Below are 27,711 nucleotides of genomic sequence, written 5' to 3'. Positions count from 1 at the left end.
ACAAATTAATAGAAGGAAAAATAAGTGAAAGATAAATTTTCCTGTAGTAACAAAGCAAAAAGAAAAGGAAAAAAGAGAAAAGGTAAAAAGGGGGTATGCCATCCAGTACAAATCAGAGCTGAGCAGAAATTATACAAACAACAAATACTCAGCAATTAGTAATTTGGTTTATTTCAGAACAATGAATCAGAGACTTAAAATTGGAAGGGAACTCATTGGCCACCCAGTCCAAACTGTACCTGAGCTAGACTCCCCTCCATTGACATACCTGAAAAACATGGTCATTCAGCCCTTCCTGGAGATCTCTAGCAAGTGAAAAGTCACTATATCCTAGTTTGGTTCATTTCACATTTGATTAACTCTAATTTATTTATTTGTTTGTTTGTTTATTTATTAATTTTTGCAGGGCAATGGGGTTAAGTGGCTTGCTCAAGGCCACACAGCTAGGTAATTATTAAGTGTCTGAGGCCGGATTTGAACTCAGGTCCTCCTGACTCCAGGGGCCAGTGCTCTATCCACTGTGCCACCTAACCACCCCATGATTAATTCTAATTTAAAAGAAATCCTTCCCAGTAATACCAAAACTTGGCCTATATCCAGGAGAAATCATAAAAAAAAAATGGGAAAAGTCTCATATGTTCTAAAATATTCATTAAAAACTCTTTTTGGAGTGGCAAAGAATTGAAAATTGAAGGGATGCCCATCAGTTGGGGAATGGCTAAGCAATTATGGTACAGGAATACTATGGAATATTATTGTTCTATAAGAAACTATAAATGGTCAGACTGTAGAAAAGCATGGAATGACTTATGGGATCTGATGCCGAGTGAAGGGAGTAGAGTCAAGACAACATTGTACATATTAACAACAACCTTGATTGATGCAGCTCCTCTCAGCAGTTCAGAGAGCTAGGATAACCCTGGGAGACCTGTTATGGACAGTGCTATCCATATCCAGAGGAAGAAAAACAAAACAAAAAAATTCAAATGACAGAATCTGAATAAACACCATGTTCACTTTTTAAGAATTTCTCTTATGATTTTCCTTCCTATCTCATGGTTTTCTTTCTTTTCCCTTAGTCCTAATTCCTCATACACAAAATGGCTAATCTGTAAACATGTTTGACACAAATGTATATGTTTGCTACTGGGGGGAAAGGATGGGAAGGGAAAGTGGAAGGAAATTATATAATATATAAAAATGCATATGGAAGAATATTGAAAAACTTTCAAAACATGCAACTGGAAAAATAAAATGTCCATTGGGGGGAATAAAAAAGAAATCTTTCTTGAGAGTCAGCCTCAATTTTCTCCTTGATAATTTCTATCTACTGCTCTTGGCTTTGCCCTATTCCTGCCCTATATATTTAAAGAAAAAAGAAAGAAATGGGATTGAGATGAAATTAGCTAAGCTCTTAATTTTTTTTGCTTTTTCTGGTTTATTTTTGCAAGGTAATGGGGTTAAGTGACTTGCCCAAGGTCACACAGCTGGATAATTAAGTGTCTGAGGCTGGATTTGAACTCAGGTCCAACTGACTCCAGGGCTGGTGAGCCACCTAGCTGCCCCTATTTTTTCAAAAAAGGAAAAACATTGTAGGCATATGATCAATTTGAGGGAAAAGCAAAAGAAGTAAGAAGGAAGATTTATTGGTGGTAGAGAGCTTCTTGCATGCATAAAACTATGAAGAATGTAGCAGAAACTATCTTGGAGCTGAAGACCTAGAGTTCAAGTTTCACCTTTGTTGGCTTAATGAATGTGGAAAAGTTACTTATTCTCTTACAAAGCTATACAAAAAAAAATTTGCAAGCCTTAAAAGGCTATGTAACTTTGCGCTATTATTACTATTTAAAGTCAGAGGACCAAGATATGGATAAGAGCCCAGATTTTAAGCATGTATGGACCTCAATTTATTCTAACGAATACTCAAACAGGCATAGATCTTATTATCAGGCCCACAAAAAAGAATACCTAAAAAATATATCAATTAAAAAGCCCTATCGACTTCCCCACCTCTACAAAATTCTTTTGGTGATAAATTATACAAATGTTTAGGAGATACCTGATAACCTTTTGAGAAAGGATTAAGTAGGTTTTTAAAATGATGTTCAACAAGATTATGTCTTTATGGTAAAAAATAAGTGAAAAGCATAGAAATACAAAATCCTACAGAACTTATCCACTGTTAATTATGAAAAAAATTGACTTGATAGCACAAAAGACAGCTTTAAGCTCTCTCTCTTCAGCAAGGTGTGATGCATAATCAAAAGAGTTCAAAACTTAAATGTCCACAGAACAAACATAAAACCAACTGTTTAGAGATTAATTATTGTCTTTCTATGACAGAAAATTAAAATTGGAACTGGTCCATCACTCTGTGTGTGTGTGTGTGTGTGTGTGTGTGTGTGTGTGTTTAGACAAAACATGAAAAATAAGGGGAACCCAAAACTGAAAAGAAGAGAATTTATGGGCAAATGCATAACGTTCATAAAGACCTCATCCTTCTTCCTCAAACAAAAGTCAATCTTTTTTTTTAACAGCAATACACTCCATGGGTCAAGTCATGGAATATCACATCATATGAGGAATTAAAAGTTACATGTCATCCAGAGAACTATAGATATGCCCAAGTGGGTACTATGTTAAACACAAAGAATTTGGAAGGACAAATAGCATAAAGGGATGTCATTATACTGTGTTACTATTGAAGGAAGAAAAACTGTGTTACTATTGAAGGAAGAAAAATGATCATATAATGAAAGGAAAAGATAGTCAATAGATCACATCAGTTTGATGTCAAAGTTGCTGAAAGAAGGCACATTGAAAGTTGGGGAGATTTCATCTCAGGAGAAGGCATAAAAAATTTCATACTTAGGGGCGGCTAGGTGGTGTGGTGGATAGAGCACTGGCCTTGGAGTCAGGCATACTTGAGTTCAAATCTGGCCTCAGACACTTAATAATTGCCTAGCTGTGTGGCCTTGGGTAAGCCACTTAACCCGATTTGCCTTGCAAAAAAAACCCTAAAAAAGAAATTTCATACTTGGATGAGAGAGATCTATGGAAATACTGAGTGTGACGAAAATAAATTGTGATATTTCCAATGTTTTCTAGATATAGGGCTTTGTTGACATAGATAAATAATAATTACATGTAGAAAAGCATTAAAAAGTATTTAATTTAATAATGTAATTAATAGTCAAGATGCCATTCCTATCCTTTTAGATTATGCAAACTTTTTTGTTTTTAATTTAGTTTATTTATTCTCATTTTGTACAAATAATGTTTTTTATACATTAATAAAATACCCCCTCCCCCAAAAAAACATAGACTCGCTTGAGCGATAAAGTAAAAGAGAGAGAAAAAAAATTAAAATTAAAAAAAATAGTAATAATTGTAGGTATGGCCAGGTAGCGCAATGGATGGAGCACCAGCCCTGGAACCAGGAGCATCCAAGTATCCAGCCCCGTACACCCAATACACACCCGTACACACTCAGCTGTGTGACATGCAAGCTGCCCCAACTTCACTGCCCTGTAAAAACCAAAAAAGGAAAAAATACCCAAAATTAAATAAAATGGTAATAATAGTAGGGGTGGCTGGGTGGTGGACAGAGCATTGGCCCTTGAGCCACAAACAAACTTTTATTAAACATTTCACTGTTTTGGTTTGGGGATAGAAAAAAGAAAATGCAAGACTTCCTGCCTTGAGAGCTTACATTGTATCAAAGGAGAGAATGTGTATATGGATAAGAACAAATTCGAGACAGTTTTGGGAGGGAGGGCCCTGGCAATTGGAGGAACATCTAATAGGTGTTCTTTAAGCTGTGTCTTGAAGGACATATATATATATATATATATATATATATGTGAATATATATATATATATATATATATATATATGGTGAATCAGGACATGCATGAGGTAGAGATGCAGAGGGAGTGCCAAAAGGCCAATGAGACTAGAGTACAGGAAGAGAAGTTTTGAATAATGAGACCTGGAAAACCAGAATGAGGTCTCTTATATCCTTAGAGGCAACAGGGAACCAATGGAAGTGACATGGTGGTCAGACCCAAAAGTATTCTGGGAGCTATGTGGAAGAAAGCCTGGAGAGAGATGTTTGTGGCAGGAAAGTCTACTAAGGTAGTGACTATAAAAGGGGGAAAAAGGGGGGATTGATGTGAGATGTTGCAGAGGAAAAGAAATAATCTGGCAACTGCTTTTTATGTGGGGTGAGGGACAATGCCAGGTAAGAGCATTTGTATGTGTGGCACTGGAGTTTTCTAACAGTTTCAGTAAAAAAAAGTTAGTGTTTTTAATCATTTACAATGTTATGAGACCTTTCTAAAATTATATATGGTTGTTCTCTAACACACAAGACTGGGCCACTCATCCCAGAATGTCCCTCTGGTAGTGTATCACTCACTACAGACAATAAATTTGATGACAAATGAGAAGCTCTTTATGCTCTTTTGGACAGAAGCAAGATATTCTGCTTTAATTCTATTCCCTTAAATAAGATATATAATGAAATTCTCTTTTTAAGTATAATTATAAAAGGGGAGTTAAAAAATTTCTTAAGAGAAATTAATGAGATCTTTCAGACTAAATTTCAGCATTTCCCATATAAGAAACAATAAAATCACTGTGTCTAAAACAATGGAGGCAGCCTTGCAAAGGATATGGGGTTGAACACGACATGAAAGAGCAGGAGGTCATGGCCCTATTTTCAGAAATCCAATAAGTTAAAAACTTAGAACCAAACTATAAAAGCTTTCCTTATGAAGAGCACTGTGTAAAAAGTCACAAGCTAAAAATAGTGAAAACAGTCATCTGAAATGTTTTATGTTCAACAACAACAAAAAATCTTTGGTCCCAGGGAGACATTTTAACTTATGCTAAAGAACTGTGAATTGAAATGTGGCTTCACAAAACTAAAATAACAATACTCCAAAGAAACAGCCTATAACCAAAAACACTTCCACATTGTCATGCCTCTACTACATTTACCTTTTTAAGCATACCTTTAAAAACAAATCCCACTTCAAAATGTTGTTTAAGTTTCTTAAAAAAGCATTTCCCAAGCTATTCTTACTAAAATGCATCCCACCTTGATCTTCTGCCAAAGGAAGAAGAGATCCTCCTGAAGGCACTGTGATTGTGGAATAGCTATGCCTTTTAACTGGGAAGTAAAGGCCTGATTTCTCTCTGCTTAGCATAGGCCATTTCATCAGTAATGGTGAGGTTGCAGTAAAACAACAACCTGAAAGTCAGGAAGACCTGAGTTCAAATCCAACCTCAATCACTTAGCACTTATAGCTAATGCTATGTGACCCTAGGCAAATCACTTAACTCTAATTTCCTCACAATAAATAAATGAAGGGATAGATAAACAGATAAATAAATTTTTAAAATAAAGTAAGTAGTAATGAAGTTATATTAGAAGCTGACATTCATGCCTTAGCCAAAGAAAGGATAACAAAAAATTAAAGAAAAAGAGAGAGGTCATCCACTCGAGAGCTAAAAATTAATTTGTAAATAGCAAACATTTTTCATGGATTTCTACTTGTCTCATTAGGCTTTCCATTATTAGTCATAAGCTAAATAAATTCCTATATGATGTTATTTAGTCAATATTTTAAGAAACTATTATTCCAATTTTAAAAGATGTACAGCAAAATATCACCAACATGCCTGCTTGAAAAATTCTGCAGGGAATAAAAGAATACTACTGCAAGTATTTGTTTTAGCTCCAGACCCTTTATTTCACCCACTTTGTCAGTAAGGAAATTCCTATATCAATGAAGATCATCAACAATTCTGCATTATAGATTAAGGAGTTGCCTAGGACTGAAAGGTGATACAGATAGTATATGTCTGAAGCAGGATTTGGACTCAGATTTCTCCCTGTTAGAGGAATTAGAGGAATCAGAGGAATCTGCATTAAACCTAGAGGTACCGGGAAGTTACCATAAATTCGTGAGTGTGACATGGTCAGATCTAGGCTTTAAGAAAAATCACTTTGACAAATGTGTAGAATATGGATTGAAGAGGGGAGAGAATTTTAGTAGAGAAACCAATTAAAAAACAACTATAGTGGGTCATGAGGGCCTGAATTCAGATGATGACTGTGTGAAGAGAGTACAGGAATGAATGATTCAGTAAAGATAGAACCGACAAGACTTAGCCACTGACTAGAATCAGCAAAATGAAGGAGTGAGAAGACAAGAGCATCATAAAGTTGCAAACAGGAGTGATCGGAAGGAAAATTCAGAGAAAAACAGATTTAGGGAGATAGATAACGAGTTCTGTTTTACAAATGTTGAGTTTAAAATTCACCTAGTATTTATATATATATATATATATATATATATATATATATATATATATATGTTAAATAGATAAATGGTGATGCAAGGCCAGCACTCAGTGAATCTATATAGATCTGGGACTCGTCTATATAAAAATTATACTTGAAAAAATGAGAGTTAGGTATATTAGAGAAAAACTTTGAGGGATACCTACACTTAGGGAAACAGGACATGGATGATGACTCAAAAAAAAGAGTTTGAGGAATGAGCAGAGGAAAACCAAGACAAAGAGATGACATGAAAAAACATTTAAAAGAAGGGAATGATTAAGTCTCAAATGCTCCAGAGGTCAAGAAGCATTGAGATGTGGGAAATTAAAAGATCATTGACAATTTTGGAGAAAGTAGCCTAAGAGTTCCAAAAATTAAATTAATATTTATAGATAGTATAAAAATGATGAAAATTTTCAAATTCTCTGTCCTAATAATCAATTTATTCTACCATTGCTGGCCATGAAAAAACAAGGGCCATTTTTTATTTCATTTCATTTCTTTATTTTATTTTATCTTATCTTATCTTATTTTATTTTATTTTATCTTAGGTTCATCAACTTCTGCAGTCAAAGAAATCACCAATCTGGTGATGAAATCTCTCTTTACTTCTGCTGCAGGAGCAGACAAACTCTTATCAGTAGGACTGGATTTCAGGAATTTCAGAGCTTTTCCAGTTTGAAAGAATTTGTCATAGCCTGCACTCCACTGGGGGAATCTTAGGGAGACTAGGGTCACTTTCCACTAAAATGAAGTAATGGAACAATACTTTTGTGGAGACTTTCAGTGATATTTAATTAAAACAGAACTGTTTTTTCTGTTTCTTAGTTTATATACAATTTTACCTTCAACAAGTTAGGCTAAATAAGTTGTAGAATACCATAAAATTAAGAAAAATAGCATACAGTTTTTGTAGTTTCTAACAGTTTTATGAACAACCCAAATCCAGAAGGTTCAAATAAACTTTTAAAATCTTGCATACCATCTAACTGTGACAATGAGAAAAATGATAAACAAACAAGCAGCAAACTGGAAATGTTATTCATCGTAAAGCACCTTCCAAAGAATATTACTGCATCAATAAAGAGTCAACTCACTCTTTTCCAAAATTCACACCAACAACATTATCCATTGAAAATGGATGCTCATAATTATAACCATGAAATTTTCACAATCTCACAAATTGTATTTTTAAGATACTTTAGAACTTTTATTTTTTTAAGTTTGCTAAAAAAATATCAGAACAATTCAATTCAAGAAGCATTTTTTAAAAGTATTATATTCAATATGCTATGTGCAGTGCTAGGGCTATAAAAACAAAAAAATGGGTTTTGCCTTCAACATGCTGATATTCTAGTAATTAGAAATTGAGAACTGGAATTCTAGCAATAGATCACTTGAATACAGAAATATAGATAATACAACTGGAGGGGAAAGTCTAATTTTGCAGGAATCATGAAAAGCAGGGTGGGATTCTTTTTAAATTGTTCAACCTCTGCTAGATTATTGATTCTAAACAACTTTGCAATCCACAATTCATACAAATGCTGAAGAGATGTAAGAAATTTTTAAAATACTATTTCTCAATTACCAAAAGAGAGCTCAACCACGCTTCTTTCCCTCTTTTTCATTTTTTGGGAGTATACTAGATAGGAAAGGGGGTGGAGGAAAAGGAATATATTTAGAAATTAAAGTAATATAATTACCTAGTTGTGTAATCTTGGGCAAATCACTTAACCTGATTACCTTGCAAACCCCACCCCTCCCCCCAAAAAATTAAGGTAATGGAGAGGTCCTGGTTGTGGCACAGACAGATTTAACCTTGTTCTGAGTACAAAAGTATTGGAAAAGATGCTAACTGGCAGTTTTGCTACTCATTAGCCAGTTCTAAGAAACAGAAATAGGGAGCCCTAAGGAGGAAGCCTGGATATTGTGGGGGTGCTGAGGGTGAACAGTGGTCTTAGACTTTGGGATATGTACTCAGGGAGGAACAAATTAGAAGGCAGCTGTAGTAATGTGGTTCTGATCCCTAGGAACAAAGTAGCATCTTGCTTCCAGCTTTTTACTATTTTAAAATTTTTGTTCTTCTCACATCTGAATAGAACCTAAAGAAGCAGCATAGCAGAGTGGAGAGAGCAGGGACTTCAGAGTCAAGAAGACTTGTGTGATCCTAGGGAGTCATTCAAGTTTTCAACATCCCATACAATTCTCTAAGGTTGTAGAGTATGTACTGATTTACATGCTAAGATGGAGTATCCTCACTGAGAATTCTCTATGCTGAGATAAAAATCTCAGTTTGGGATTGCCTCTAAAAGAGCAAATAAAGAAGCAATAATTTTCAGACTCACCTCATGAAAATATAATTATTTATGGATGAGAAAACATTTCTAATACCAAAAAAAAGGAAGAGGCATGAAATAATTGAATTGGAGAAAAAAAGTCTTTCAGGTTATTCAGTCATTATTTAGTCATAGTCAAAATTTTTGTCTTCCAGATTATTTGTCTCTACATTACATTACAACAGAGTTCAAGGAATCAATGATATTTTTCTATCATTTTTCTTATACAACTTTTAACATTTTTAGCACAATAGAAAACTATTGAATGTTACTAATAATAATGTTAAAAATTGAAATTATTTAATCTGGAATATATCAGTGTAAAAACAATATTATTAAGTTATGTGAATATTAAAGAATTGATTTGTGTGAGAAGATCCAGAATCAAACTCATAGCTAACTAATTTCTTCCATTGTTTGATATGCCTTACTCCATCCAATTCCATGCAGCCATAATTCTTATTTATAATTTCTTCTGATAATCAGAATGCTTTTTGGCAGGAATAAAGTCAGCATGTGACTGTTCATGATCATTCTTCTTACCAGTGGGGAGTCCTTTTCCTCTCAATCGATCCCGAAGGGCTTGGCTTCTATCAGGTCGTAATTTCTGCTCATTGTTACAGGGAGGCTGATCCATCTGCAGAAATAATCAGAAGTCAGCATTGGTAAGGACTCCTCTCTTCTTTTAATAATCTGCTCAGCAACAATAGTAATTTTTTCTATAACATCCACAAAGAAACCAGAATCTCCTTCCTGCCTTGAATTCACTTAGCTCTCTCTAGACATAAACATCTTAAATCTGGCTTATTCACCTCCTGAAAATGAGAATGAACTGCAAATGTCAAAAATTATAGTGCACTGACAAATAAATGGTCAAAGGATATGCAAAGGCAATTTACAGATGAGGAAATAAAAGAGACCCATAGTCATATGAAAAATTGTTCTAAATCACTACTTACTAGAGAAATGTAAATTAAAATATCTCTGAGGTACCACCTCACACCTCTCAGGCTGGTCAATATGACCAGAAATGTTGGAAGGGATATGGGAAAACTGGGACACTAATGCATTATTAGTTGATCTGTGAACTCATCTAACCTTTCTGGAGAGAAATTTGGAATTAAGCCCAAAGGGCAACAAAAATGTGCATACCCTATGATCCAGCAATACCACTACTGGGTCTATACCCTGAAGAGATGATGAAAAAGGGTAAAGCCATCACTTGTCCAAAAACATTCATAGCAGCCCTGTTTGTGATGGCAAGAGAACTGGAAAGTAAGTGAATGCCCATCGATTGGGGAATAGCATAACAAACTGTGATATATGTATGTCATGGAACACTATTGCTCTATTAGAAACCAGGAGGGATGGGAATTCAGGGAAGCCTGGAAGGATCTGCATGAACTGATGTTGAGTGAGATGAGCAGAACCAGAAGAACATTGCACATCGCCACAGCAATATGGGTTTGATGATCAACCTATCCAGGTTGGGGAGCAAGCAATGGGCTTGCTCATTCCATTACTGCAACAACCATGGACAATCTTGGGTTATCTGTGATGGAGAATACCATCTGTATCCAAAGAAAGAATTATGGATTTTGAACAAAGACCAAAGACTATTACCTTTAATTTAGGGAAAAAAACCTGATATCTTATTGTCTGATCTTGCTATCTCTTATACTTTATGTTTCTTCCTTAAGAATATGATTTCTCTCTCATCACATTCAATTTGGATCAATGTATACCCTGGAAACAATGTAAAGACTAACAGACTGCCTTCTGTGGGGGGTGGGGGTGGGGGTAGGGAAGCAAGAATAGGGAAAAAATTACAAAACTCAAAATAAATAAAATCTTTCTTTAAAAAAATTATAGTGTACAAAAGTCAATGAAATCAAATCAGCAAGCATTTATTATGTGCCTATTGCATGCCAGGCATCTTCTAAAGGCTGAAACAATCTCTGCCCTCAATGAGTTACCAATCTAATGGGGGGAGGCAATCTCCAAATAACTACATACAAATAAGATATAATCTGAATAAATTAGTGATAATCCTTGGAGGGAAGACATTAGCCTTAAGGAGGATCAGGAAAAGCTTCTTAAAGAAAGTGGTATGTTAGCCAAATCTTGATGGGGAGGGGTAGAGGAATAAAATCAGTTTATTTTTACTTAATTTGCTTTTATTTTCAGTATCAAATTCTCTCCCTCTCATCAACATTACAAGCACACACACACTCACACACACACATACACAGACATGTCATGAAAAACAAAATTAGCAATTGTCATGTCTAAAAAATAAAAAAGGCAAGAAAAAGACAGAAAGAACAGAAAACATGTTTCAGTCTGCATTCTGAGCATATTCACTTTCTATTTGGAAACTGATAGCATGTTTCATTCTTTGGAATCATGGCAGGCCACTATGTTGATCAGTACTAAATCTTGTCATTACCATGTTACTGTTACTATATAAATTGTTCCCCTGAGTCTGCTCACTTCATTTTTCATCAGTTCATACAAGTCTTCCCAAGTTTCTTTCAAATCACTCTGTTCATCATTTCTTAAAACAATATTATCTCATCACAATCAAATACAACTTGTTCAGGCATTCTCTAATTGATGGACATTCCCTCAGTTTTTAATTCTTTGTCATCACAGAATGACTTGCTGGTTTTATACAAGTTTTTTCCCTTTTTTTATTGATCTCGTTAGGGTGAATATCTAGTCACCATTTCACTGGGTTAAAGAGTATGAACAGTTTAGCTCCAAACTACTTGCCAGGTAAGAGTTGTTGACAGCTCCATTAACAATGCATTAATATACTGGGGCAGCTATGTGGCACAGTGGATAGAGCACCGGCCCTGGAGTCAGGAGTACCGGGGTTCAAATCCGGCCTCAGACACTTAATAATTACCTAGCTGTGTGACCTTGGGCAAGTCACTTAACCCCATTGCCTTGCAAAAACTAAAAATCTAAAAAAAAAAATAAAAAATCTCCAATGCATTAATATAACTGCTTTCCCATAGTATCTATGGTACTTGCTGTTTTCTTTCCTTTGCCAATCTTATGGATCTGATGAAGTAGAAGCATAGAATTATTTTAATTTTAATTTTAATTTTTCTAATTGTTAGTGCTTTAGAGTATTTTTTTTTGTTTGGGGGGGGGTTTAGGTTTTTGCAAGGCAAATGGGGTTAAGTGTCTTGCCCAAGGCCACACAGCTAGGTAATTATTAAGTGTCTGAGGCCGGATTTGAACCCCGGTACTCCTGACTCCAGGGCCGGTGCTCTATCCACTACGCCACCTAGCTGCCCCCTTTAGAGTATTTTTTAATGACTATTGATAACTTGGTTTTATTCCTCTGAAAATAGCCTATTCATATCCTTTGTGCATTTTATCAATTGGAAAAATGACTTTTATTTCTTTATGTTTTTGCAAGGCAAATGGGGTTAAGTGGCTTGCCCAAGGCCTCACGGCTAGGTAATTATTAAGTGTCTGAGACCGGATTTGAACCCAGGTACTCCTGACTCCAGAGCCAGTGCTTTATCCACTGCGCCACCTAGCCACCCCTATGCATGGAATTTTTTTAGAATTTTAATGTGAATTTGAATATTTTAAGAAAAGGTTTTTATGAGGTTTGGAGTCAGGAATAGCTGGGTTCAAATCTGGTCTCAGACACTTAATAATTACCTAGCTGTGTGGCCTTGGGCAAGTCACTTAACCCCATTTGCCTTGCAAAAAAAACCTAAAAAAAAATTCCATGCATTTTGGATGAGAACACTAATGGATGAAGACTATCAAAAGGACTGATCCATAAATTAAATAACAGAAAATAATCTCTATATACATCTTTGCATAATGATTTTTTAAATCTTCTTGTGCTTCTTAGAATATACTAGAGATCATACCAGAAAACAGTAATCAACCAAATTAGATATCTTTCTTATCACAGCCCTCAAATTACCTAGCCTATCTTTATGACCTCAATTCTGCTCCCTCTTTTCCTAAAATAAAGACTTAACTAGGGCTGCTCCTAAGAGAAAATCATTTTTAAATGAATTAAACAGGGACATTTAAATGATTTTTATTGTCAGTCCACAAAGGTAAGGAGAATAAAGTGAATCAACAGGGCTTCTAAGTCTGAGGGACATGATATCAAAGATTTCATTATGAACTAGTAATAGCAAGTTCCTAATTGTCTCTCTTCCAAGGATCTCAAAGCATTTTGTAAGTACTAACTCTATTATATTCAAACTTATTCAGTGAAATAGATGTATTATTCCAACTTTAATTAGAGCCAAACTAAGAAACAGAGATTTTAAGTAACTTTCTCATATTAGTCTAAATTATTGGACAATCAAAATCACCTGGTATTTGGAGGCAGTAGGGTCTCCTACAAATCTACCATTCATACTCAAGAGCTTATTTAGCTACAATTGGAAAGGGATCTCTTTTTTTTCTTCTACTCTTACCTGTCATTTAAATCTCTTTGAATTACACAACTCCTAGGATCAGACACAGAAAGTGTCACTTCTCACAACTGTACTATTAGTTATAGCAATGGGATTGAAACACAAAAAAGAAAAAGAGGTTTCTTTTTTCAAAAAGGAATGGCTCCATGACAAGAAAAAAAGGATGGGGGCAGCTAGGTGGCACCATGGATAGAGCACTGGCCTTGAAGTCAGGAGTATCTGAGTTAAAATCCAGCCTCAGACATTTAATTACCTAGCCGTGTGGCCTTGGGCAGGCCACTTAACCCCACTGCCTTGAAAAATCAAAAAAGAAAAGAAAAGAAAAGAAGAGAAAAGAAAAGAAGAGAAGAGAAGAGAAGAGAAGAGAAGAGAAGAGAAGAGAAGAGAAGAGAAGAGAAGAGAAGAGAAGAGAAGAGAAGAGAAGAGAAGAGAAGAGAAGAGAAAAGAGAAAGAAGGGATGGATAGAATCGAAAATAAAAGCAAAATTTTTAAAAATTGGTATCTGTCTTTTTTCCCAGGGAAGTGAGGCTCTATCTTTGCTTCCCACTAGCCTATAGAAGGAACTGGATTAGTTCTAACAGTCTTTGATCCTAGGAAATTTTCTAAAATAAAATGATACTTGCATTGTTAGATTAAGATAATTTACCATATCATTGGTATTTCTTTTATTATAGGCCAGGGTCAAGAATTGCTCTTGCATTTTAAAATGTTTTTAATACAAATTATAAAATGTAAAAACTAGTCTATTTCTAGGTCACACAAGCAAGCAGCAGGCTGATTTTGACCCTTGGAATTAGTTTGCCAAGCTCTGATAATGAATTATAAGAATTATAGGGAGTTAAATGCTATTGTAACAATAAATTAAATTTTTGTACCATGTTTCTCCCTTTCAAAAGTTATGTCTATTTTCCCCCTATAGATTTCTTCTCTATATCTATATTTTGTGTGTAAATATGTATCTCTTTACTTTATTGTTAGCTGTTGGAGGGCTGATTCTTTGTTGCTTTTATCTTTGTGTCCTCAGAACCTAACACAGTTTATACATAATAAATACTTAATATTTTCTGAATTGTATGAGATGATTAAATAACAACTACAAACTGCCAAACATTCAAAATTTTCGAGTGATTAAATTAACTGATTGATTTAATTAGTTGGAATTATTTATGAAAAAATCAAGCAGTGTATTCTTTTGCTCTAGTGTCTAAAAGCCAAAAGACTTCATGGAGGTCAAACACAAAGGGCTCTCATATATCCCAACATTTGCTATTATAAAAAAGAGTAAATCATTTGAAGAAATGAAACAAGGAATGGCTAAATAAACTTTGTAAGAATATAAATTATTACTTTTGAGACATAAGATATGATGACCACGAGCAATTCAAACAAACATGGAAGCCCTTCATGAAACTGATGTGGCGTAAGAGTAGAACTAAAATGAAAACATTCACAAGTCCTACAAAAGTAAAGGAATAGAGCAGCTGAATTCAGATTAAATGCCATGACCAATCTCGGTACAGATAAATGAAAAATAATATTTCAGTAGTGGGGAGAGGAAACTCTAGGTACATAACATTGAATCTGATTTCAGCAATCTGCAGGTTTTGCTCAAGTGTTTTTCATTATAAGGAAAAGTTCAATGGCAAGATGGGAAAGGTAGAAATAATTGAGAAATACTGAGAAATACTGTCTTTTTTTTCAAAAAGAATCAATAAAACATGTAAAAGTAAAATTAAACATTCATAAAAGCAAACAATTTAAATGCAATATTCCATAATTTAGAACAGTGGCTTACCCCAGAAAGACTTCCAAGAACCAGCTTAACCAATTGTTTTACATAGGAGAAAGATGGTGCACAGTTGCTATTCCTAATGTGGGCACTGCAAGCATCCAGGACAGTTCGTATGGAAACACGGGCATAAATTACATCTTCACACATGCCAAGCAATATGCTGTTTAGATGGTCTCCAAGCTTGATAGGCTGAGTATGAAAGAGGGAAAAGTCATGTTAAATTCACCTTTATAGTTAAAATAACAATAACAATAAAAATAATTTTCAATGAAAACACTACACAGATTAAGCTAAAAAAATGCCAACAAAAACCCTTTATAGTAAATACCAGTGTAATGGAGATGGAGGAAGAGGATGTGGTTTAGTGGGATTTTTCTTTGGTTAATAGTTTAGTGGTTTGTATGTTTAATATACCTAAAATATTTATCCTTCCCCAAAAAAAAATTTTTAGCAGGTGAGGTACTAATAATTCAAACAAATCTAAAGTTCCACTTCATTCCTATCAAACTGGAAAATTTGGCAGAAAAGGAAAATGACAAACGCTGGAGGAGCTGGGGAAAAACAGGTGACTTAATGTGCTAATTGAAAGAGCTGTAAATCCAGTCCTGTTATTCTAGAAAACAATTTGGATCCATGACCCAAAAAGTCACTAAACCCTGTATACTCAGCAATGCCATTAACTGGACTATACTCCCAAGGAGATCAACAAAAAGGGAAGGGGGGGAGAAAGGACCTATTTGTACAAAAATTATTCATAGAATCTCTTCTTATGGTAGCTAAGCATTGAAAAATTGAAGGGATACCTATCAACTAGGGAATAGCTAAACAAGCTGTGGAATATGATTATAATGGAATACTATTGTGCTATAAGAAATGTCAAACAGGATAATTTCAGAAAAACCTGGACTTACATGAACTGAAGCAAAGTGAAAGGAACCAGGAGAAAATTGTATACATTTAGAGTAATATTGTTTGATGAAGAACTCTGAATGACTCAGCTATTCTCAGCAAGAAAATGATCCAAAACAATTCCAAAGGACTAATGATGAAGCATACTATCTGCCTCCACAGAAAGAACTGATATTGAGTGAATACAGACTAAAGCATTCAATTTTGTAATTTTTTTCTCTGATTTATTTTTCGTTTACTCATCTTCTTGCATAAAATGACTAATAAGGAAATGTTTTACATGATTGCACATGTATATTTATATCTGACTGCTTACCATTTCAGAGAGTAGGGAAGTGAGAGAAGAGAGAAGGGATAGAATTTGGATCTCGGGGCAGCTAGGTGGTGCAATGGATAGAGCACCAGCCCAAGAATCAGGAGGACCTGAGTTCAAATCCAACTTCAGACACTTAATAATTACCTAGCTGCTTGACCTTGGGCAAGTCACTTAACCCCATTGCCTTGCCAAAAAAAATTTGAATCTCAAAACTAAAAAACAAAATCCCTAAATGTTAAAAAAAAATAATAAGTGCTTAAAAATTCTGGGTTTTTTGGTGCTGAATATCATCAATATGTCTAGCACTAAATTCTACTAGGGAAGCAATGAAGGAGAAGTTAATTCAGATTCTAATTGATCTCTCTTGAGAAGAAAATATTTTGCTTTAAACTCTTATGAGCAGAATAGTCTAAAGATTAGCATTGGCTTCAGAAAAATAACACTTTCCAAATACTGGAGTTCAGTGATCACCACTGTTTTTTGTTTTTTGTTTGTTTGGCAAAGCAGCTAGTGTCAAGTATCTGAAACCAGAACTGACTCCAGGAGTTCTTCTGACTCCAGGGCCACTGATCAAGCCACTGCAACATCGAGCTGCCCCTTTTTCTTTCTTTTTTTTTAAGTTTTTTTTGTGGGGCAGTGGGGTTAAGAGACCTGCCCAACATCACACAACTAGTAAGTTTCAAGTGCCTGCAAAGACTATTTCCTTTAATTTAGGGGGGAAAAACCCCCATTATCTTATTATGTAATTTTGTGATCTCTTATACTTTATTTTTCTTCCTTAAGGATATGCTTTCACTCTTATCACATTCAACCAAGATCAATGTATACCATGGAAACAATGTAAAGACTAACAGACTGCCTTCTGTGGGGAGTGGGTGGAGGGAAGCAAGAATGGGAGAAAATTTGTAAAACTCAAAATTAATAAAATCATTCTAAATAAAAAAAGTTTCAAGTATCTACAGTGGATTTGAACTCGGGTCCTCCTGGGTCCAAGGATGATGTTCTATCCACCATGCCATCTATCTGCCCTCAATATTCTTAAATAATCTTAACTGTAGCTATCACTCCTTTTATGAGATACTTTCCTACTAACTTATAAGAATCAACATCAGGAGTTACTTTTTCCCATCAATTTACATATTACTTTTATATGTGATATTTCACAATTCTTTGAAATATATGCATTATAGATTTTTTCATATTTCAAATACAGTTAAACAGCTTGGTATGCTTCTCAAAAATATTTTTATGTAATTTAACTCTTTTATAATGTTAAAGAATCAGGTATAATGATAAATAGGAACATATTTGCAAATATAAGTACATACACATATATACACATGTATCAAACTAAAATGAGAAAATAGTTTTCAGTAATCCTAAGAAGTAAAATTTTAAATTTAAGACTCTTAGGTATATGCACCTTACAAATAAGAACTGTCAACAATTTTGCAAAATCTAATTGACTTCTCTTCGATACAAAATTAACATAAGAGCAATAACAAGACTTAGATATAGAGAGCATGGAAAGGTAAACAACTAAATAATTGATCATAACCTTGTAGTAGTTTTTCCATTTTAATTGAGGTCTAGGGATTGTCTGAATCAAAATATAATCAATTGAGCAAGCATTTATTAAGAACCGACTATATTCCAGACATCATGGGAGGTATACCACTATGGATACAATTACAATGAATAAAACAAGACCTACTCACACAATATAATAACAAATTTCTATATTTCTATAATTCCTATCATCAGTCACTACACATAACAATAAATGACAACTTAGCAGTTTTTCAGTTCAGTCCTTACATTTCCCAGAATAAATCTCAGACCCTATTCTATTTCAGATGACAATTTGAATTTGTCTGCTGTTTCACTGAGGGTTATTTTGTTCACTTTTAAGTAGATATTCAAAAAGATATGACTAAACTGCTTCTGAACATATTTTAAAATGTGGAAGAATTTTTTTTTAAGATATGAAAACTAGGGGGCAGCTAGGTGGCGCAGTGGATAGAGCACCAGCCCAGGAGTCAGAAGTACCTGAATTCAAATCCAGCCTTAGACACTGAATAACTACCTAGCTGTGCAGCCTTGGGCAAGCCACTTAACCCCATTGCCTTGCAAAAACCTAAAATAAAAAGATATGAAAACTAAGTGAAAACAAATGTAAAGTCTTTACTTACTTGAGTTTGAGGTACTTCATGGTCAGCTCCCCAGTACAATGTCATTCCAAGAGAATAAATATGTATCTAGAAACAAAACACAAATCCTTGGTTGTGACCAGGTAATCATGAAAAACTGGGCAAACACTATCATAGCAGACTGAAGTTCCACGGAAGCAGTGTCTTAACCTACAATCTCCTCCACTGTCTATCACAGTATTCTTCACATAATAAGCAGAAAATAAACATTTGTTGAATGGAAGATAGCTAACATCTACAACAAAAAGGGTTTTCATGCTCCTACCCTACCCTAGAACACTTTAGAGACCTGGGGTAATCATTTCCCATTCTGAATAAAAATATTTAGGGCTTATAAATAAACTGATACTAGAGAAATCATTTATTTTAATAATTAAAATAAAATCCTGTCAGTGTTAGAATATTGGAAAAAAAAAATTTCTAATAAGAATTAACAAAACATTTCCCAAATAAATATTAATGAGGTTCAAAGCAGTTATTTTAAATAAGGAACTTTATACATCCTGTCCAAGTGAGTTCACTGAGTAAATAAAGATTAAAATATTTATTTTTAGAGAGATTACTTGAAACAGATTATCAGATTTTAATTTTTAAAAAAGCAATAAAAATCATTTGATTGTCCTTTTAATTTATCTATAATATGCACATGCAAATATATGTATATATAAATATGCTTATACATACATATAAATGACTCAATAATATGTGAAACAAACTATTTGTCAAGCTATAACATTAATAATACTATATCTGACAACATGTAAGGTTATTTACATCACTTGAATTCAGTTAAATTCAAAGACTGTAATTTGCTTTATTTCTCCTTGGTTTGAGTAATAGGGCCATATTTATTTCATAGAAGGTATTTAGCAATATATCTTTTTTCCCTATTTGAGTCAGTCATTAAGTGTTATTAAGCAACTTCTATGTGCCAAGCTTTTGCCATATGTTGGGTATGCAAATATGAAAAAGAAAGACAGACCCTGCCTATAAGAAGCATACAATCTAATGGTGAAAGATAAAACACAAAAGGAGGCTAAAAAACATGAATGGGAGAGAGAGATAGAGGTGGAGTGCAGCTAGGTGGGAAGGGAAAAGAGATCTGATAGCCATATCTTCAATCAGCCCTAAAATCTGTGGGGCACAGAATCCTGAGGGTACTGATGAGGTTGATTTAGCAAACAATTTATAGAATATTTGAATTAATTGTTTTTTTAAATGTTTTGAGAAAATATATTTATAAATTCATCTGATTCTGGGGACCTTTTTCTTTCTTTTTTTGTGAAATATTTTATTTATTTTAAATTTTACAATCCCCCCCATCTTACTTCCCTGCCCCCACCCCCCTCCCATAGAAGGCATTCTGTTAGTCTTTACATTGTTTCCATGCTCTACATTGATCTAAATTGAATGTGATGAGAGAGAAATCATATCCTTAAGAAAAATCAAAAAAAAAAAATAAGAGATAGCAAGATTATATAAGATAATGGGATTTTTTTTTAAATTAAAGGCAATAGTCTTTGGTCTTTGTTTGGACTTCACAATTCTTTCTCTGGATACAGATGGTATTCTCCATCACAGATACCCCAAAATTGTGCCTGATTGTTGCACTGTTGGAATGAGCAAGTCCATTAAGGTTGATCATCACCCCTGTCTGGGGATCTCTTTCTTTGGAAGTTCACCTATGGCTTCTTCAATTTCTTTTTCTAAGACTGAGTCATGTAAATTCAATTAGTTGTCCCTAGAATGTAATCAATGTACCTGATCAAGTCATGCCATAAACTCATTTTCAAGGAAACTAAATAGAAACATGGTTATTATGAAGAACCAATGTAAACAGAAAGATAATGGGAGAAATGGAGTCCCACTGGAATAGCCATAGCTTGTCTGCATGGAGAATATGCAAAGTATGAACCCTTCCTTGTCAATTATCTCATCTGGAAGATAATAATCTGCTTCACCTTTCTAGAAGCTTTCTGCCTATGTCTTGGGGCCAATTGCCTCTTTTAACACATGCAGGAATTTCCAAAGCTATGACCTTCCCAAAGAACAAACAGCTTAACTAAATCAGAGAAAGGCATAGGGAATCTCCACTCCCAACATTTTTAAAATCTGAATGTTTTCAAAGGAAAATGGATTTAGCAATCTTGATTATTAAAAATTATCCTACCAACTCAACTATGCCAAAATAGAAAACTGCTTTTAAGAACTTTGAGGTAATCATTCTTTCTATTATACTGTAATATTCTAGAGGGTAAGGACTGCTATGTTTCAGCTTTTAGACATGCAATAAATGTTTATGAAATTGCAATATTTCTGTACTCTCTCCTATGTATCCAAGACTCCATTTTTCAAAATAGGGAATACTTCTTTTTTAAAAGAGGAGGAGGAAAGTATCCTTCAACATAGTTTTGCTTTATTCAATTTTCTTCTGTGCTAGAGGAGAAAAGAGGAGTTAGCCAGTGACTCAACTTTTAAGCTTTATTTTCAAGGCCATGGAAAAAAACTATCTTATTTAGCATTTCTTTTATTTTTTTTTAACTTGCTTATCTTGGGGCAGCTAGGTGGTGCAGAGGATAGAGCCCTGGCTCTGGAGTCAGGAGGAGCTGAGTTCAAATCCAATCTCAGACACTTAATAATTGCCTAGCTGTGTGACCTTAGGGGTAAGTCACTTAACCACATTGTGTTAAATAAAATTTTTTTAAAAACCTGCTTATCTTTTTTTGGTTAGTTTGACAAGAAGAGTGGTTATAAGTAAAAAGATACATTAATGGACTGGTGGTTGAACTATCCTGAAAAACAATGTGGAAATATGTCCAAGAGTTATTAAATTATGCATATCCTTTAACCTAGCAATACCACTTCTAGAGCCATACTCTAAAATATAATAAAGAAAAGAAAAAAGACACACACACACACACACACACACACACACACACACACACACACTTGTGGTGACAAATAAAAACTAAGAAGATACCTATCAACTGAGGAATAACTGAACAAGTTATGGTTATGAATGTGATGGAATGAAGTAAGAAGTTGCAAAGGGGAAATTGGGAAGAGTTGAATGAACTGATGCAAAATGAAGTGAGAAGAACCAAGAGAACAATTTATACCATTAACAATATTTTAATGACAAACTACTGTGACAGAGTAAATGATTAAGACAATGACTAACCACAATTTTAGGGGACTCATATAATCAAATATGACTTTCACTTCCAGATATAGAGGAATAGATTCAGTGCAAACTGAAAAATATTTTTCTTATCTTTTTTTAAATACATGGGTATGAGAATTTCCTTTACATGACTATATATACTTGAACATGACAAATATGGGAATTTGCTTTATATAACTATACATACTTCGAAAGCAATTTGTTTTGCCATCTAAATGTGGGGAGAAAAGGAAGGAAGAAAACAAAAATGAAAACAAAACAAACTGAATAATTTTTGAAACTGAATGATTTTTTTTAAAAAATCATTTATTTTAGAATCAAATAAAATTTGGAATTGAATTCTGCCTCTCTGAATATTCTCCTTTCAAGTTCCCAATAACATTCAACCATATTTTCTTGGCATAAAAAACAATATATTTCAAAATATTTTGAATTTTTCAATGAAATAAAAGTAGAGGGGCAGCTAGGTGGTGCAGTGAATACAGCACTCTCTGAGTTCAAAATTGGCCTCAGACACTTCATAATTACCTAGCTGTGTGACCTTGGGCAAATTGCTTAATCCCATTGCCTTAAATAAATAAATAAATAAGCTATCAATAATCTTAATTAAAAAAAAGAAATTAAAGTAGATTTTCCAACTAATCTTCAAGAGATTACTTTAGCCTAGAAAAGATTAGTGTGTAAAATTGATGGGAAAAATCCCCTTTCTATTTGACAGCTTGACCTATTCTCATTAATCACTTTAACCTATAATTCAGGTCAAATGATAAGAGCTTGCTTCACATTCATAAAACATTTGGTGAAGGGCATGTACAGTCACAACAAGGCATAGAAAATAAATTGCTGATGTAGGACACTATTCCTGTTTAACTGGTTGCCAGGTGTATGAACCATGTGAGGATAAAGCTGACAGGTGAGTTGAAAAAGTGAGGTATAAGAAAATGGTGATTTTATTACTTGGCAACTCTGAAGAGCTCATAATATACAGGCAACTGCTTTGTCTTATTAGCATAGTCCTGTAGTATTTGATAGACACTTAAGCATTTCTGATATGAATGAAGCAATCTTTTAGGAAAAAAATCTTTTAGGAGACATGAGGATTTCAAAAGAAGAAAAAAATAAGATGAAATTGAAATTATTGAATTGTGGCTTTTGCTGATCACTAAAAAGTTTCATGGGGGTGGGGGGGAGGGAGAATAGTTAGGTTAATATATATTGGTCCTTGTCACTTAGAAATAATTTAAGGGACTTTAAAAAGTCTAAATCCAGTGATTTGATAGAATTTGAAAAATTTCACAGCACTCATGAAAAAAATACTTATTTAGAATATTTCTTTGTTGTGAGAAATAACAAATACCATAGGAAGAATTCAAAGAAGCACTAAAAACTAATGCAGGATGAAATGAGACAGACTTAGAATGTAATATTCACAATGACTTCAAGAATACAAAAATTCCAATTGTAAATGGGTTCAATCAAGATACTTGAAAGGTTCAAAAATTAGTAAGTTGACTAGCACAGAAATTTTTCAATCTTTGGGAACAAAAGCTGGGGAAAAAAATCTCTTAATGGCAGTCAAATATCTCAATAATAAGCTAATGAAGGAACTTAAGGAGCATATAAAGGATTTTTACTGTAAAGAAATTTGCTTCATTAGAGTACATTCAAATATCACAGATTAGTTTTAGTTTTAACTGTGACTCCTCAATAAATGACAAATTTAAATGTGAGTTTCTAGAAGTGTAATACAAAATGGATATGGACAGTGAGGGAAGTAAGGGAGAAGTTTACTATTTCTATTCTCATATTTAAATAAAAAAGAATTACAGTTACCTTTTCAACATCTGAGAGAGAGTTCAGTGATTGGTTCTGAAGAATCTCAGGAGCAGTAAAGGCTCGAAGGTCTTGATTGGAAACACTGTCATCTGTAAATGACACACTGCCAGATGGTAGCAGCAACAGAGACCATGGGGAAATGATAAAGCCAAGGGCAGTAGGGTCTGCTGTGTTCACTAGTTAGAGGGGAAGAAAGGAAAAAAACAAAATGTAAATCTCAAGGAGCAGAACTTTTGTTCAATGTATCACTTTGATCATTCTTGATACAAGATAACATTTTTAACAGCTTCTGCAATTATACACATTAGGATAAAAGATGAAGCATTTCTTCCCTGCTGCTTCCATATATGGGATTAAGAACAGAATGAAGAATATAATCAACCCTCAGGACTGATCACAGAACAGAAGGGGTGTATCTCCCATCCATTTATAAGACTAACAGAGCACTATGGACTAACAATACCTTAATTTTAGAAAATCGTAAAAGTATGGAAATCCTAGAAGCTAGGAAATAGAGATTTTCAACTCATTATAAAAGTAAGACTTTCCTTGTGAATTACAGAAATAAATGTGTGATACAATGGACAGTGTCAGAACTGGTTAGGAAGACTTCAGCTCAAATCCAGCTTCAAATATTTCCTAGCTATATGACTCTGGGCAACTCATTTAATTTCTGTAAACCTCAGTTTACACATCTATAAAATGGAAATAATAGTAGTACCTATCTAAAGAATTACTACAAGGATCAAATGAGGTCAAATTTATAAAGCATTAAGTAGCACACTGCCTGGACCATAGGAGATGCTCATATAAATGTCAGCTATTATAAAATATCATTGAAAGTATTCATGATAGAGCACCGGCCCTGGAGTCAGGAGTGCGAGTTCAAATCCGGCCTCAGACACTTAATAATTACCTAGCCATGTGACCTTGGGCAAACCACTTAACCCCATTGCCTTACAAAAAAAAAAACTAAAAAAAATATATATTCATGACACAATGTCATCAACTGGACTCTAGGGTTGATGGAATTTAGTTTATGATCCACCATAATCAAAACTTGTCAGTATTTAGGATACAATTTTTATAGCACTTGTTGATTCTTTTGCTAGAAAATAGTATAATTTTTAATTAGGTTTTTGCAAGGCAATGGGGTTAAGTGAATTGCCCAAGGCCACATGGCTAGGTAATTATTAAATGTCTGAGGCCGGATTTGAACTCAGGTACTCCTGACTCCAGGGCCGGTGCTCTATCCACTGCACCACCTTGCCACCCAAAAAATATGATAAATTTTTAAAAAATAAAATGTTGGGGCAGCTAGGGGGCGCAGTGGATAAAGCACCGGCCCTGGAGTCAGGAGTGCCTGAGTTCAAATCTGGCCTCAGACACTTAATAATTACCTAGCCATGTGACTTTGGGCAAGCCACTTAACCCCATTACCTTGAAAAAAAAATCTAAAAAAATAAAATAAAATAAAATGTCAATTTTAGTTACTTGTGGTACTAACTTTCTACTCATCAAAACAAGAAATTTTTTTTGTAACTTTTCTGCTGATATTCCAGAGCAGTTTAGAATAAGCTCTTTATATCGTAAGGTTCTGCTCAGAGAAATGACTTAGAACAGTGTCATAAATGGAGCTTTAGTTTTTCACCTACCCAAAGTTTAATTTAAGTTTCACAGTGATTCTTATCAAGCTAGACAATGGACCATGGGGTTAATGGAAGGTCTGCTTTAGCCCTGAGTAGACAAAGGTCAATTGGGAGGCCAATACCAGGATCACTAGAAACATCCTGAATAGGCTTATCATGACATCTCTTCAGGTCAGAGGTCAGGAGAACACCATCATGTAGTATCCACTGGATCCAGAACATTTCAGTTCCCCTTGTTACTTAAGTAAAACTTAACTTCTGCATAAATGAAATTATCTAATACAAAGAATTCATCTCATAGTTAGGAAGATTTGGGTACAAATCATGCCAGATAAGGCAGTGTATCCCTGAGCAAGACACTATCAACTCTCTAAGTAATCAAGCAGCTACAGACCTGCATTCATAGTTTCCTCCATGGGAGATCACAGATCAAACAATAGGGTAATTTGAAATGACCTCTTTCTTCAAAGAGATATGGCATAGGACAGCTGTGTACTTCTAGATATCCCACTACTACCTGGGTGAGCCTGGAAAGGGTATTTAATCCCTCTTGGCTTCAGTTTCTTCATCTGTAAAATGAAGAGGTCTTATTTTTTCTCTAAAGACCTAGATTTAGAAACACCAATTCTATACTATTCTTTTTTTAAATCCCTAATGATCCAAAATGCTGTAGCTTAAGGTAACAACAGTGGGAGGCAGTTTCAAAAAATGCCAATGAGAATGTTGCCTTATTAATAAAGCATGGGAGGAAACTGCCAAGTCTTTCTAGGATAAGCTCATCACCAGGAAATACATCATCCTAGAGACTGTTCTTAGCATCGGTACACATACCTCATTATTACCCTGTTGTTTTTGCCCCTCTGGAGGATTAAAGAGCAGAGCAAAAACTCCTCCCAAAGCTTCCCTTTACAGAGGCCTCAAAATTCCAGGCATCTCTTCATTTGCTACCAGCTAGCCACTTGGTTTCAAGTCTCCCATCATTATCACACTACTTCTGGGGGCTGGGGGAGTTTAGAGGGACTGAGGAAAAGGATAAGGAAGAAGAGGAGGAGGAAGAGAGAGAAGGAAAGGGAGGAGAGGAGGAAAATAAAGAAAAGGAAAAGGAGGAGCAAGATGAGGTAAAAGGAGAAGGAAAAGGAGGGAAAAAAGGAGGATAAGGAGGAAGAAATTGAGGAGGACAGGTGTAGGAAAAGGAAAATGAAGAGGACTAGGAGAAAGAGGAGATTATAGATGGTATTTGAAGCACTTTTTTAAAAATACACAGAAGTTTAGAAAGGAAAAAAATGAAAAGCAAGTCAGCTTTGAAAATAACATGATAAATTACCTTTTTTTTTTAAAGGAAGCAGCACCTAAGAGATTCATGGTTTTACATATCATTTTTTCCTATACAGATGCCTTTGAGGGGGTTATTTATCAATTTGGAATAAAAAAATAAAATTTAAACAAAAGGATAAATTTTAAAATAAATTATCTCTACTTGTGCTATTTTTTTCTAGGTTTCCTCTGGATTTATTAAGCACCCAAGTGTATACCAGGTGCTAGAAAACAAATAAAAATATGATAATACCTTAAGGCATTTACTTAACAATCTATTGGGGAAAATATCTTATTGATGAATAAGTACATATAAAGCAAAGAAGAGATGAGAAAGATAGTCTTATTCTCTAGGGTTTACCTGTTTACCATGTTTTGTATCTTAAGTGTACCTATTTATTCCTGAATCATTCATTTTGTGGAGGCAGCTAGGTGGTGCAGTGTAGGGGCCTGAGTTCAAATTTGACCTCAGACACTTAATTACCTAGCTGTGTGACCATGGGCAAGTCACTTAACCCCACTGCCTTGCAAAAAACAAACAAAAAGTCATTTTTGTCTTCACCATTAAAATACAAGCACCTTGAAGACAAGGACTCTTTTTGACTTTCTTTGTATTTGCATCCTCAGAACTTGGTCTAATGTCTAGCAAATAGAAAGAGCTTAATCAATATTTGTTAATTGTGTGATTAAAACATGATTCCAACAGCAGCTCTTTTGGAATCACCCAAAGTATAATGAATTTTTTTGAGTTCCTAATTGACTCTGCATGCATGTTTTAGATGTGTTTCTTCAACAAAGCAGATTGTCAAGATCTGAAGTATTTTTCAAAAATATGTTCTGCCATTTTTTTCATTTGACTGGGAAAATGAAGCCATTCACATTTCAGATTACAGCTGTCATTTCAATTTCCTTGCATTAAATACTATGATATTATTTTTTACTTTCTTCTATGTTCACACTGTTCTGATCTTCCTGCAATCCTGCCTCAGATCAAATTCCTTTATGCTTTTAAACTCAAAAGATTCAGTTAGACTTGTAATCCTTTCAATTTATCACCTGAGTATCCAGAGACTAATGTATCCTGTCCCTGAACCTATATCCATTCAGTATTATGGCAAATATCTGCCTGAATATAGATTTCTCTCAGACCTCTGTGCAGATATTTCCTAAATTTCTCCTTTGAATTCTTAAGTTCTACTCCTTTCTTATCCCCAGATATCAACCCTCAAAGCTTTTTTCCTGCTCTCCTAAAATCAGTCCCAAGTTTTTCCCCATACCTGCCAAAAATGATTTTCCTAAAATACATATCGTGGTCCCCCATCCATGAGTCTTTCTCTCTCT

General features: G+C 34.4%; 1 protein-coding gene across 9 annotated transcripts in view; it reads right to left on the bottom strand.

Moving 5' to 3' along the window:
* PTPN13 (protein tyrosine phosphatase non-receptor type 13) overlaps positions 1 to 27,711 on the bottom strand; it is a 231,074-nt gene that overhangs the window by 157,215 nt on the left and 46,148 nt on the right. For all 9 annotated transcript variants that reach the window (XM_074228614.1, XM_074228608.1, XM_074228610.1 and 6 more), the window contains exons 3-6: positions 23,405 to 23,583; positions 18,370 to 18,435; positions 14,956 to 15,141; positions 9,238 to 9,331 (exon numbers count right to left, since the gene is read on the bottom strand). In XM_074228614.1, the coding sequence (XP_074084715.1) occupies positions 9,238 to 9,331; positions 14,956 to 15,141; positions 18,370 to 18,435; positions 23,405 to 23,583 (525 nt within the window). The remainder of the gene's footprint in view (positions 1 to 9,237; positions 9,332 to 14,955; positions 15,142 to 18,369; positions 18,436 to 23,404; positions 23,584 to 27,711) is intronic.

This window comes from Macrotis lagotis, chromosome 3, assembly GCF_037893015.1.
Source record: "Macrotis lagotis isolate mMagLag1 chromosome 3, bilby.v1.9.chrom.fasta, whole genome shotgun sequence".
NCBI lineage: Eukaryota > Metazoa > Chordata > Mammalia > Peramelemorphia > Peramelidae > Macrotis > Macrotis lagotis.
Note: the sequence above shows the minus strand (reverse complement) of the source record. Positions and strands in the feature narration are given on the sequence as shown.